At 38.0% G+C, this 13,747-nt stretch overlaps 2 protein-coding genes across 5 annotated transcripts in view; one reads left to right on the forward strand and one right to left on the reverse strand.

Annotated features, from left to right (window-relative positions):
• The window catches only part of LOC139763814 (uncharacterized), a 19,751-nt gene continuing 6,004 nt past the window's right edge, over nt 1-13,747 (forward strand). The window contains exons 1-7 of one of the 4 annotated variants that reach the window (XM_071690092.1): nt 26-282; nt 501-642; nt 2,971-3,090; nt 7,109-7,236; nt 8,848-9,012; nt 9,564-11,038; nt 12,574-12,752. In XM_071690092.1, coding sequence (XP_071546193.1) covers nt 2,982-3,090; nt 7,109-7,236; nt 8,848-9,012; nt 9,564-11,038; nt 12,574-12,752 — 2,056 coding nt within the window. In that variant the 5' untranslated portion in view covers nt 26-282; nt 501-642; nt 2,971-2,981. Of the gene's footprint in view, nt 283-500; nt 643-2,970; nt 3,091-7,108; nt 7,237-8,847; nt 9,013-9,563; nt 11,039-12,573; nt 12,753-13,747 lie in introns of all 4 variants that reach the window. The other 3 variants (XM_071690094.1, XM_071690091.1, XM_071690093.1) reach the window with 3 other exon arrangements.
• LOC139763816 (protein FRA10AC1 homolog) overlaps nt 9,911-13,747 on the reverse strand; it is a 26,138-nt gene continuing 22,301 nt past the window's right edge. The window contains exon 7 of the mRNA XM_071690100.1: nt 9,911-10,050. The gene's annotated coding sequence lies outside the window, so the exon portion shown is untranslated. The remainder of the gene's footprint in view (nt 10,051-13,747) is intronic.

The following is a 13,747-nucleotide window of genomic DNA, read 5'->3' on the forward strand; positions in this document are numbered from 1 at the left end:
GACGTTCTCTGTGAGGGTCAATGTATTTGTTGTTGTTGTTGTTACAGCGGTGTTGTCAGACCAGACATTTGAATTCAGACATTTTGATGAGTAGTGAGTAAAACTTATTATATTTTCAATTAGAAGTTTCCGTATTGACATCATTCTCAGTCTTTCATTGAAGGTGGAAATCTGGATGATATTATTGATATCAGCAAACCCTGGAACTTGGACTCTGCCTCACTCTGAAGTTCAGGGATAGTCGAAAAGAATGCCTTTATTGTCTGTCATCTAAAGATTGAGGTAAATTATACGTTATTATTGGTACACGATTAATAGTTATTCCTGAAGAACTTTAGTGTATTATGATAAGATTTATATATCAAATTATTCATTTCATGAACTACAATTTTCAAAACATCTTCACTAGCAGGCATAGGGCTCTTCTTGAGCCTTATGTTGCGTATTAGGATGTCTAGCTTGTATATGGATACAGTGTGCATAACTTTTTAATTCCCCAGCATGTCACACTACCGGGCTGCCAAGCTTCAGCAAGGACCCTAGGCTGCCTGACTTCTACTTGGTCTCCAGTTAACCTGGTATCCACATCGACCAAGGCTGACTGTCTTATAACTGGATCCCAGGCTTCCTTCGTATCCCCAGGTTGCTTAACTTTCTGGATCCTAGGCTACCTAGCTTCTACCTGGACCCCACACTGCGTAGGATGTACCTGGCTCACAAGGCAGCCGTGTTTCACCTTAACCCCAGGATGCTTAGCTTCTGTACTTAAGCTGCCTGACTTCCTCGTGAATCCCAGCTTAGCCTGGCATCTACCTGGAAGACAGGGTTTTCAAGTAGAGGGAAATTGTGAGATAAAGGATAAAACCCTAATACAAATTAGCTAACCTAACCAAGCTAAACATTATTTAAATCCTAAACTAACCTAGCTGAACTTTTCCTAAACCTCTAACCTAGATTAGTATCGTTTTACTTCTTGTAGGAAGAGATTTATGTAATATTCTAGTATAGGGACACAACCAAAGTGGCTTTTCAGTATCACTGATTATAATTTGCCATGATACTTTACAGTACTCTGTAGAGGATATAGTCTGGCACAGCATTACTTCGATCTTTATTTATTGATTAATTTCCCTGAAAATTGGTAATGGCATTGGTTTTGATGTTTATTTAATCAATTGACATTATAGCTACGCATGAAAACTAAGTTGAGAGTGATGGTAAACGTCCTGGAATTTTGAGTGATTTTACTCTGCAATTTTAGTGTTATGATTAGGGAATACAGTAACACTTGTGAAACATGATTCTGAGAATTATTTTTCATAGATCAGTAAGATAATAAGTAATTGAATTCCCTGCCATGCCAAACCTTTCAAACACCCCATCATTCCATCTAGTCATACCACTTGCTCCACTCGAATATCTCACTTCCACAGCCTGGATTCATGACCTCAGACTCATTCCTTGTCCATGTTTTGGCTGCATAGGTCAAGGTTGGGAGGTCTGTGCTAACACTGAATCCTTCATTTCCATGCTTATACCTCAACCTGTCATTATTCTGTTAAGGGACCCACTGACTTTTCTGCCCTGAACTACTCTTTCCCTTTCTCCATCAATATCAGCAAACTTACCCAAGATGGCCCCTAAATACCTAGATTCTGTCACCTCTTCTATTCTTTCTCCCCTCATTTTTTTTATGCAATATCTGATATCTAAGCAACAGTGCAGAAGACAGGTTGTTCCTTCTCTTGATAAGGGAGAGCAGTTAGAATTGTAATCCTCATCCCTATGTGGCTTTCTTTTTCACTTGTGACAATACAGAAATTCCCTATTGTTAGAATTTCTAGAACCATCTGCGTGAAGAAAACTGTTTTTAAGTCTGTCTCTTTAAAGGAAAATGCTGGGGGGAAGACTCAAGTTTGGTACTTTGTTACTCTTTCTTAAAAGGATTAGTTCTACTGGGCATCCTCATTCCTCTCATATTCTCTTAGAAGGAAAAGCAATAGTGCATCTCAGTTTAAGGGATAAAAACCTGTTTTATTGGCTCAATCTGTATTGTACACCAGAGCACATGATCTGAGGAAAAGTTGCCACAGAAGCCGTTATTATACTTTATTTTTTATATTTATGATTATGTTAGGAACAGTTTCTATAAAATAATCCTCGTGTTACCCAGGACCTTTCTAAAGGCTACACTACTTACAGTAACAAGGAAATAGACTCCTCTGGAGTGAGATCTTTCATGAGACAGTACTCTCAAAGATACAGCCTCGCTAAAGTGAATTTTCATTTGTTATGTAACTCCCATGGGCAGAGCTCAATAATTCCTTTTAATATAGGAAATGGAAAATGTCAGTCTGACACTTATCTATCCACTTCGTCAAACAGTACCTTCTTTTTGATGTTGCAAATCTACTTGTGTGGCTCTTGGGATTCCACTTTACTTTTGAATTACCAATGAAGTTACTTCCTTTTTTTTTTTTGGATTTAACTTGTATATCTAAAATCTCCATTTTCATGGTCCTGAAATAGACTGCCAAGGAGAGAGATGTAGGTTTTGAAAATTGAAAAACCTTTTCCCTCCTAAGCAGTGTTCCATGAGCAACACTTTCCTGGTTTCCTTACCATGCCCTGCTTTTCTTTATCTCAAAAAACTTTCTTTGTACCAACTCTGATACCTGTAATTTGCAAATTCCGTGCTGTTAGGGTGCTTGGAAGAGTAAATCAATGACTATCTCTGTGGCTGTCTCTTGATAGGTCAGAGACGAGCCTGTAATGATTAAGTGCCATTACTATGATTCATTGAATACTGAAGGGTGGGAAAGGCCAATACTTTCCCTCACTGGAAACAGTGAGGGTTGGGAGGTCCAAATTCTGATTTCCTAATAATGACTAAATTATAGAGTATGCATTGTTTACTAATGATGTACTATCTGAAAAATATTAAAATAAACTTTTTATATATATTTCCAGGACTTTTCATCATGGACCATAATATTATATACTTATTGATGGAGCACTTTCTCAAGAGCGTGAATAATAAGAACCCTACTCAGGCCCAGATTGAGACTTTTATGGATGTTGCCAAAAGAGGTAAAGATTGAATCATACTGCATAGTTCTTTTTTTAACAATATATCCACATCCAGGCCCCGCAGACCTTTCCATGGTTTACCCTAGACGTTTCACATGCCCTGGTTCAATATTGACCATTGACAGCACGTTGACCCTGGTATACAACATTGTTCCAGTTCAAAGAATAGAGTGAATTGGAACAATGTGGTATACTGAGGTTGATGTGCTGTCAACGGACAGAACTAAGACATGTTAAATGTCTCGGGTAAACCACGAAAAGGTCTGTGGGGCTTGGATGAGGATAGGGAACTGTGGTTTCAGTGCATTACACATGACAGCTAGAGACTGAGAGTGAATGAATGTGTCTTTTTTTGTCTGTTTTCCTGGCACTACCTCGCTGATGCAGGGGTGGCAATGCTGTTTCCTGTGGGACAGAGTGGTGGCAGGAATGGATGAAGGCAAGCAAGTATGAATATGTACATGTTTTTTTGTTTTTTTTTCATACTATTCGCCATTTCCCCCATCAGCAAGGTAGCGCAAGAACAGAGGACCGAGCCTTTGAGGGCATATCCTCACATGGCCCCCTCCTCTGTTCCTTCATTAGGAAAACCAAAAACGAGAGGGGAGGATTTCAGCCCCCCGCTTCCTTCCCTTTTAGTGGCCTTCTACGACATGCGGGGAATACATGGGAAGTATTCTTTCTCCCCTATCCCCAGGGATAAAATATGTACATGTATATGTACAGCGACAAAGTATAATAAATAAAATATATATATATATATATATATATATATATATATATATATATATATATATATATATATATATATATATATATAAGGGCAGATAGCATGAATTATGTACACATGTATTTATGTATATGTCTCTGAATGAATATATATGTATACGTTGAGATGTATAGGTATGTATATGTGCTGTGTGTGGACGTGTATGTATATACATGTGTATGTGGGTGGGTTGGGCCATTCTTTCATCTGTTTCCTTGCGCTACATTGCTAATGTAGGAGACAGCGACAAAGTATAATATATATATATATATATATATATATATATATATATATATATATATATATATATATATATATATATATATATTTTATTTTTATTTTATTTTGCTTTGTCGCTGTCTCCCGCGTTTGCGAGGTAGCGCAAGGAAACAGACGAAAGAAATGGCTCAACCCACCCCCATACACAATGTATACACACACACGTCCACACACGCAAATATACATACCTATACATCTCAATGTACACATATATATACATACACAGACACATACATATATACCCATGCACACAATTCACACTGTCTGCCCCCATTCACTCCTATCGCCACCTTGCCACACATGGAATACCTTCCCCCTCCCCCCTCATGTGTGCGAGGTAGCACTAGGAAAAGACAACAAAGGCCCCATTCGTTCACACTCAGTCTCTAGCTGCCACGCAATAATGCCCGAAACCACAGCTCCCTTTCCACATCCAGGCCCCACACAACTTTCCATGGTTTGCCCCAGACACATCACATGCCCTGGTTCAATCCAATGACAGCACGTCGACCCCGGTATACCACATCATTCCAATTTACTCTGTTCCTTGCACACCTTTCACCCTTCTGCATGTTCAGGCCCCAATCGCTCAAAATCTTTTTCACTCCATCCTTCCACCTCCAGTTTGGTCCCACACTTCTCATTCCCTCCACCTGTGACATATATATCCTCTTTGTCAATCTTTCCTCACTCATTCTCTCCATGTGACCAAACCATTTCTATACACCCTCTTCTGCTCTCTCAACCACACTCTTTTTATTACCACACATCTCTCTTACCCTTTCATTACTTACTCGATTAAACCACCTCACACCACATATTGTTCTCAATCATCTCATTTCCAACACATACACCCCTCTCCGCACAACCCTATTTATAGCCTAAGCCTCGCAACCATATAACATTGTTGGAACCACTATTCCTTCAAACATAACCATTTTTGCTCTCCAAGATAACGTTCTTGCCTTCCACACATTCTTCAATGCTCCCAGAACCTTCGCCCCCTCCCCCACCCTGTGACTCACTTCCGCTTCCATGGTTCCATTCGCTGCCAAATCCACTCCCAGATATCTAAAACACTTCACTTCCTCCAGTTTTTCTCCAACCAAACTTACCTCTCTATTTACTTGTTCCCCAACCCTACTGTACCTAATAACCTTGCTCTTATTCACATTTACTCTCAGCTTTCTTCTTTCACACACTTTACCAAACTCAGTCACCAGCTTCTGCAGTTTCTCATCATAATCAGCCATCAGTGCTGTATCATCAGCAAACAAAAACTGACTCACTTCCCAAGCCCTCTCATCCACAACAGACTGCATACTTGCTCCTCTCTCCAAAACTCTTGCATTCATCTCCCTAGCCACCCCATCCATAAACAAATCAAACAACTTTGGAGACTTCATGCACCCTTGCCACAAACCGACATTCATGATAATAATAATAATAATAGCATCCCTAGGGATAGAGGAGAAAGAATACTGCCCTACGTGTCGTAGATGGTGACTCAAAGGGAGTAGGAACTGGGGGCTGGAAAGATTTTTTTTTTATTCTGGAGTCTTCAGTTATAAATAAAAATTATCTTCAAAATAGGCCATAATTGAAAGATGAAAAGAGTTAAAGGGAGGGAGAAATGAGAAGACAAAAAATATTTGAATAATTTTAGAGTAAGTAGTTTCCTAGTTTTCCTTTTATATTTTATTTTTGTACTTTCTTTAATAAAACTATAGTTTACTGTGTTTGATGCTTTAGCAAAGTCTAGAAAGTGTCCTATCTCTTTCCTGGCAGTAGAATTTCATATATGTTATTTTGAATTAAAAGCTGAGTTATTGTACCAGGATAAGGATAAATGAAGAAAGACAGACAAAGAGGATCTGTGTGTCAGAAATTGAGGGAGCAAGGGGAACAGGCAGAAGAGGAAGATGGCAGGATGGAATGAAGGATGCTTTGGGGTATCTGCACCTGAATATACAGTGAGGCTAGAGATATGTGTTGTATAGAATGAGCTGTATCATTTGTTATTTATTTATTATACTTGATCACCATTTCCCACATCAGCGAGGTAGCACCAGGAAACAGATGGAGAATGGCCCATCCACTCATGTACACATATATAAACATAAATGCCCATACATGCACAAATATATACACATACACTCAGTCTCTCGCTGTCATGTAATAATGCCCGAAACCACAGCTCCCTTTCCACATCCAGGCCCCGCAGACCTTTCCATGGTTTACCCCAGACGCTTCACATGCCCAGGTTCAGTCCATTGACAGCACATTGACCCCAGTATACCACATCATTCCAATTCACTCTATTCCTTGCACGCTTTTCACCCTCCTGTATGTTCAGGCCCTCATCGCTCAAAATCTTTTTCACTCCATCCTTCCACCTCCAATTTGGTCTCCTGCTTCTCCTTGTTCCCTCCACCTCTGACACATATACCCTCTTTGTCAATCTTTCATCACTCATTCTCTCCATGTATCCAAACCATTTCAGCACACTCTCTCCTACTCTCTCACCCACACTCTTTTTATTACCACACATCTCTCTTACCATTTCATTACTTACTAGATAAAACCACCTCACACCACATATTGTCCACAACCATTTTATTTCCAACACATCCACCCTCCTCTGTACAACCCTATCTATAGCCTGTGCATTGCAACCACATAACATTGTTGGAACTACTATTCCTTTAAACATACCCATTTTTGCTCTGAGATAATGTTCTCACCTTCCACACATTCTTCAATGCTCCCAGAACCTTCACCTCTTCCCCCACCCTGTGACTCACTTCTGCTTCCGTGGTTCCATTCACAGCTTAGTCTACTCCCAGATATCTAATTCGTTGATAGGTAACAAAGCCTTATCTTAAATCCCTTTTACTTCTGTCTTTATTTCATCTTTATTATCCTATTGAATAAATCATTTGTGACACATACTTTTAAAATCAATTTCAGGAAATTTAGAGCGTTTACTTGAAGGTGACATTGTCCTCCCTATGAAGTCTCCAAAACTAAAGGAAATGACAGGTCCAAAAAGTAACTTAGGACGTTTCATGGAAGACCCCTCGGACGAGAATCTCAAAGTGAGTAAAAATTTTGTGATAAAAATTCTGCTGACAGTGTTGATTGTTTGATTTTGTACCTTGATCGTCGAAATGCACTCATCCACTTAAAATCTTATAAAATGTTTATTCTAAGTTTGTGGCTTCATTTATAAATGAAAGTCTACAATGAGGATAGGCATCAAGTTGGGTATGAAGAGTGGTTAGAGTTGGAAAAATAAAAAGCAAAGATTAAAAATATTGTAAGAGTTTTGGAAGAAATAGAAAATAAGCCTTTTAAAAAGGGGCATTTCATATCTGCTGGAAAAGAAATGAGGGGGTAATGAGTTGTAAAGCTTTGCAGTATGGGGAAAGGAGTACAATATCAGACACAAATGGGGATGTAGTAAAGAGCATAATCAGGTGTTTTGATGATGAAATGAAAGTAAGTAAAACAGTTTGTGTTGAAGAAGACTGATGAAACTTGTAAAACAGTGTGTTTTGAAGAATATTAAGGAAAATTATAGAGACCTGATTATTTGTGGACAAAGGAGCTAAAGAGAACCTAATGGAATATAATGAAGAGAACTCTGAGCAGATAATTAAGAGTATTTCACCAGAAAGAATTGCTGTTTAAGTATTTTTGCTGGATTGGATTTGAAGATTGCCTTTTCTAAACAAAAGAATAGCAAAACTTAAATTAGAGCAGCTAAAACCACACTGTATGAATAGTTCAAGCTAAAACAGTTAGAAGCTCCACCTGTTTCAGATCCAATGCTGACTAGAGAACCTACAGATTTTTATATGTAAAGGAGCATGACTTCAAAACGTGTATTTTCTATTAGGTGGCTCTCGTCCGTTGTGTAAAATAAATCTGTCTTTTTTTCCCTATGTGTGTATGTGTAATATATTTTTTAAAGAAATACTCCTAAAATTAGTATACATACTTTTATATCAGAAGACTAAGTGTTGAGCTGACAGGGAGAAACCAGACTGGCTGCATTGATGCTGTGTATCTTCATGATAACTTCTTTTCTTTTTCCAGGCATGAGTTCACACAGTATACTCTTAAGAAAAGTACAAACTCATGGTTCCTTTTCTGATGTGATATCACACTATGCTATGCACACAACACTCATACCACTGATATTTACATATTATTTACAAAGGCCGAACTTTACCTACTATAATAAATAAACAAGAAATTTTCTAGTCACAAAAAATATAAACATACGAGAATAGTTGTCATGTATGCATGGTAACACCAAATTGACATATTGTATGTGTACTTTACATGACTGGTACTTTACATGACGGCTAATGGGTGATTGAGATGTGTAATTTTTTCCAGCTCTGGTAGTAGGCTACTAATGATTTATGTGGCACTCAACTTTATTGTAAAATCTTCATCTTATTTTTCCATTTCTTCGCTTATCAACTTCTCACTTTTATTACACTTCTTTTACTTCTCCTTTAATTATGTCCTTATTTTCATTTACCAAAATCTTTTACAGAAACCTCACATATTTTCTTAATGATTTTTTTCGTTTTCTTAGCTTCACATTGCTATCACACACACCTTTACTTCCTCCTCATTTCATCTTCTTGTAATACACATCAGTGCTACATTCATCACAGCCTTCTTTTTTCCAGGCAATAGAGTTAGCTATGTTAGCAACTGACTCATTCATCTCACAAGTATGGGTGGATAATGATTTATTGCGCATAAGATTTGATAGAGTGAAAATAATACAAAACACAATCAAGAAACTGACACTTGCTGGGTTGGAATATGGAGTCTCAAAATTGCTCAGAAAGGTAAGGAGAATTATCCTTTTAGATGATTCATATTCAGATTACAAGTATTGTCATGTTTAGCATATACTTAGCATGACAGAATATTTCTAGAGAAGTATACAATTGTAATAGTTAGTATAAGAGAATAGCTTAAGAAACTGGTTTGATATCCTATGAGAAAGTTACTCAATGCACAGTAATTTAGATTTTTAAATATTTTTTCTAGTGCACCTAGCATTAAGGAAAAATAATATGTCCAGCAATGACCAGGTACCAATTAGACTGAAAATGAATTGGAGCTAAGGTATGAGAAAGGAGGAATCTGCAGAAATTTGATTTTATTACACTGTAAGAAGCTTTTTCACAAGCCACCCTCCTATGTAATAGGATATTACTATATGCATAATGGATATGAACATATTAATTAATGAGCACAAAAGTGAATGTTGTAGATGGATCATTTGAGCTTGCAATTAAGTTTAGCAACTGTCTGTATCAGCTAGGTTTATTTGATATTCATTGTCTTGAAAGAAATTCCAGTAATAACTACTCTGTGTTTTCATCTGCAACAGGCTGGAGTGTTGCTCGTCTACAAAGTCCCTGAGTGTCACCAGGAGTCCATAGCTGAATTGCGTACATTGAAACTTATCAATTATATGCTGAGAGTGGCAAAATTTTCTGGTGGGGAGGTGAAGTTGCAAGACAGTGAAAATGAATCAGGTCCACAAGTACATAAATCAGAGAATAGATCGTCAAAGTTGCAAAAAAGTAGGGAAAATGAATCAAATCCTCAAGTACATGAATCAGAGAGTAGATCGTCACAGTCGCAAGAAAGTAGGGAAAATGAATCAAATTCACAAGTACATGAATCAGAGAATAGATCATCAGAGGAATTAATCACTGTGGACCATGAAGAACTTTGGTCAGAGAAAGGAATAGATAAAAAGTCAAGAAAAGCAACAATTGAAAAGAGTCACTCAAATACTACTGATATATTTGGAGCAACTCTGTACCCTTCAGAAACATGTAAACCATCTTGTTCTTGGGCCCTCTCACCACCTGAAAAACAAGGAATAGTTGAGGAGGATACTATGAATTATGAAGATGTGCAGTTAATAAAGAAAGTCACTTCATCATATTTTGAAAAACATAACCCATTGGAAAAGGAAAGTGAAATGAAAGGTTTTATTGAGAGTTTTGAAGACTTCCTTCAGCTTAACAATAATCAAAAGAAGGAAGCATGTAAGAAATTTCACGCCTTCTTATTAAATGACTTTCAAACAGTGGCATCATCTTCATTTCCATTGAGATCACCTTATGTGAAGAAAGGCTCAGTTGACAAAGCTGAATTTGAAAATCAAGAGCTGCATTCAGAGGCAATATGTTCTTCACTACCTTTGCACACTTGGATGGGAAGGGAGTTTGCCAATGAGTTATTCCCAAGCAGTGAAAGTGGTGAAGAATTAGAATCAGAAGAAAAGTATTATTCTTTGCCAGAGGTACAACCTCAGGAGCAAGAGAAGGAAATTGCTGATGATTTTCATTTTGTGAATAAAGAGGAACTGGAGATGCATCAAGAAAATGACAAGGGATTACTTGAAGACCTGTTCTACATAGATGGTGATATTGGGCCTGGAAGCAGTATTCCTAAACAGTGCTCATTAGATGCAAGCATTGGTAATGCTGATATAGGTGTTCAAGGAGAAATCAGTGATGATATCATTTCAGGGAAATTAAATGATGCTGATGATGTAAGAACAGTTCAAAGCAGTGTAAAACCAGAACTTTTGAACACAGACAATGAGAAGGGGCTGCAAAAGGGGGTTGTAAACAGTGATGATAGACAAGAAGAATCAAATGCTGCAATTAAAAAAGGAAAATTATCACCAACATACTGCTGTAAAGATGAAGATGGTCCATCTATTCATCTTTTGATAACCGAAGGTTCACCAGGTAGAGAGAACATTTCAAGAAGCTTACAAATCAAACCTATAGTTGATTTGAAGAGTGGAAAACCATGGAATGGTTCTGAAGAAGATTATTGCAAGTATGTTCTAATTTTGTGATTTTTTTTATTAGTGGTAGAGGATGTGTGGATCGGGTGTTTGCTTTGAAGAATGCATGTGATAAATACTTAGAAAAGCAAATGGATTTGTATGTAGCATTTATGGATCTGGAGAAGGCATATGATAGAGTTAATAGGGATGCTCTGTGGAAGGTATTAAGAATACATGGTGTGGGAGGCAAGTTGTAAGAAGCAGTGAAAAGTTTTTATCGAGGATGTAAGGCATGTGTACGAGTACGAAGAGAGAAAAGTGATTGGTTCTCAGTGAATGTTGGTTTGCTGCAGGGGTGAGTGATATCTCCGTGGTTGTTTAATTTGTTTATGGATGGGGTTGTTAGGGAGGTGAATGCAAGAGTTTTGGACAGAGGGGCAAGTATGCAGTCTGTTGTGGATGAGAGAGCTCGGGAAGTGAGTCAGTTGTTGTTTGCTGATGATACAGCGCTGGTGGCTGATTTGGGTGAGAAACTGCAGAAGCTGGTGACTGAGTTTGGTAAAGTGTGTGAAAGAAGAAAGCTGAGAGTAAATGTGAATAAGAGCAAGGTTATTAGGTACAGTAAGGTTGAGGGACAAGTCAATAGGGAGGCAAGTTTGAATGGAGAAAATCTGGAGGAAGTGAAGTGTTTTAGATATCTGGGAGTGAATTTGGCAGCGGATGGAACCATGGAAGTGGAAGTGAATCATAGGGTGGGGGAGGGGGCAAAAGTTCTGGGAGAGTTGAAAAATGTGTGGAAGGCGAGAATGTTATCTTGGAGAGCAAAAATGGGTATGTTTGAAGAAATAGTGGTTCCAACAGTGTTATATGGTTGTGAGGCATGGGCTATAGATAGAGTTGTGCAGAGGAGGGTGGATGTGCTGGAAATGAGATGTTTGAGGACAATATGTAGTGTGAGGTTGTTTGATCGAGTAAGTAATGAAAGGGTAAGAGAGATGTGTGGTAATAAAAATAGTGACTGAGAGAGAAGAAGAGGGTGTTTTGAAATGGTTTGGTCACATGGAGAGAATGAGTGAGGAAAGATTGACAAAGAGGATATATGTGTCAGAGGTGGAGGGAATGAGGAGAAGTGGGAGACCAAATTGGAGGTGAAAAGATGGAGGGAAAAAGATTCTGAGTGATCGGGGCCTGAACGTGCAGGAGGGTGAAAGGCATGCAAGGAATAGAGTGAATTGGAACAATGTGGTATACAGGGGTTGACTCGCTGTCAGTGGATTGAACCAGGGCATGTGAAGCATCTGGGGTAAACCATGGAAAGTTTTGTGGGGCCTGGATGTGGAAAGGGAGCTGTGGTTTCGGTGCATTATACATGACAACTAGAGACTGGGTATTCTTGGTATTCTTTGAAGTAACTTTCCTCTTTCATCAGAGAAATGAGCTTATTAAAACTCATATCTGTTTATCTCCATGAAGACATAGAATAGAGTTTTTGTTAGTTGAATGTTAATATTGATACATCTTTACATTCAGGTGGATTTAACAATATTTTTTACACTACTGTTTTTCCCTTCATATTTTTATGCAGGATTCTAGTGGCAGAACTGAAGTGTGCAGCTCAGATAAAACATGGTGATGTGAGCAGCCCTGAGTGGAGCAAATTTTTGGAAGCGCAGGCAAGGCAATGCATGACGCTTCAAATACTCTCTGTTTCACACTCAAATTCTGCAAAAATTGAAGTAAATGGCTCTACTCAAAATACTAAAGGTATAAATAGTATTCCTATGTATTTATTATGAAAGAAGGCTTGTTTTGTCAGTTACTCATATACTGCTATGTTTGCCTTTTATCTATTCAAGATGATGCTAGTTTCTCTTGATCAGAGTGATGATTCTCCTTTGGGCACTTTCAGCATTATCAAGAGAAGCAGTGGTACAATAGGCAAGTAATTTGTGTGTAACTCTTAAGCTAAAGGTTTTGGCTGTACTTGTTTTATATCCTCTCTTACTTCAAATTTCCTTCCATGTAGATATCCATTTCCACATGTATATTGCTTGCAGTATCTCATTGTGATGGAGCGATTTATTTATTTTCACAGTGTAACATGAGTTTGAGTCAAAACGCTAACATAAGATTTTGGCTAAGTTGCAGGGTTGACCAAGTCAACTTGCAATATATTTGGGCTTGTGCTGTACCTCTGTTGGCATTATGGTGCATTAATTAATATCATGAACTGATAAACAAAGAATAAAGTGTTTAGAGAATGGTCAAGCATGAACTTAGTGTCCACCTTGTGTTTCAAACTGTGGTTACCACGGTGGATTCAGTGGATGGTCCACCAGTTGGCACTTGATTTTTGTGCTAGATCATTCTCTTCTCCATGTTCAGTCGAGAGGAAAGTTAGCAAAATCAAAAGTTTTTGAATTAATCAAGTTTACTCTCAGCCAATATTACACCAAGAGTTGATGGTGAATAATCCAATTGAAAAAAATCATACATATTCCCAAGCATTCATTTATATTTCAAGACTATGGCTTAAGAATGGGAAAAAGAGTTATTTAAACAGAATCAAATAAGAAAAAAAGCTCCTTACTTGATCCACCAGTATCTAAAGTACATGGTATCTGAAGTACTTGCATCACCAGTATTTGAAGAATATGCTTTCTGCCCGAGCCTTACTTAGGATGTACTTATCTGTCATAACATTTGTGTTCTCTGCAGTATCCCTCAGTTAACCAGTCTTATGTGGTTCCTTATTGGAT

The sequence above is a fragment of the Panulirus ornatus genome, chromosome 48, assembly GCF_036320965.1.
Source record: "Panulirus ornatus isolate Po-2019 chromosome 48, ASM3632096v1, whole genome shotgun sequence".
Lineage (NCBI taxonomy): Eukaryota > Metazoa > Arthropoda > Malacostraca > Decapoda > Palinuridae > Panulirus > Panulirus ornatus.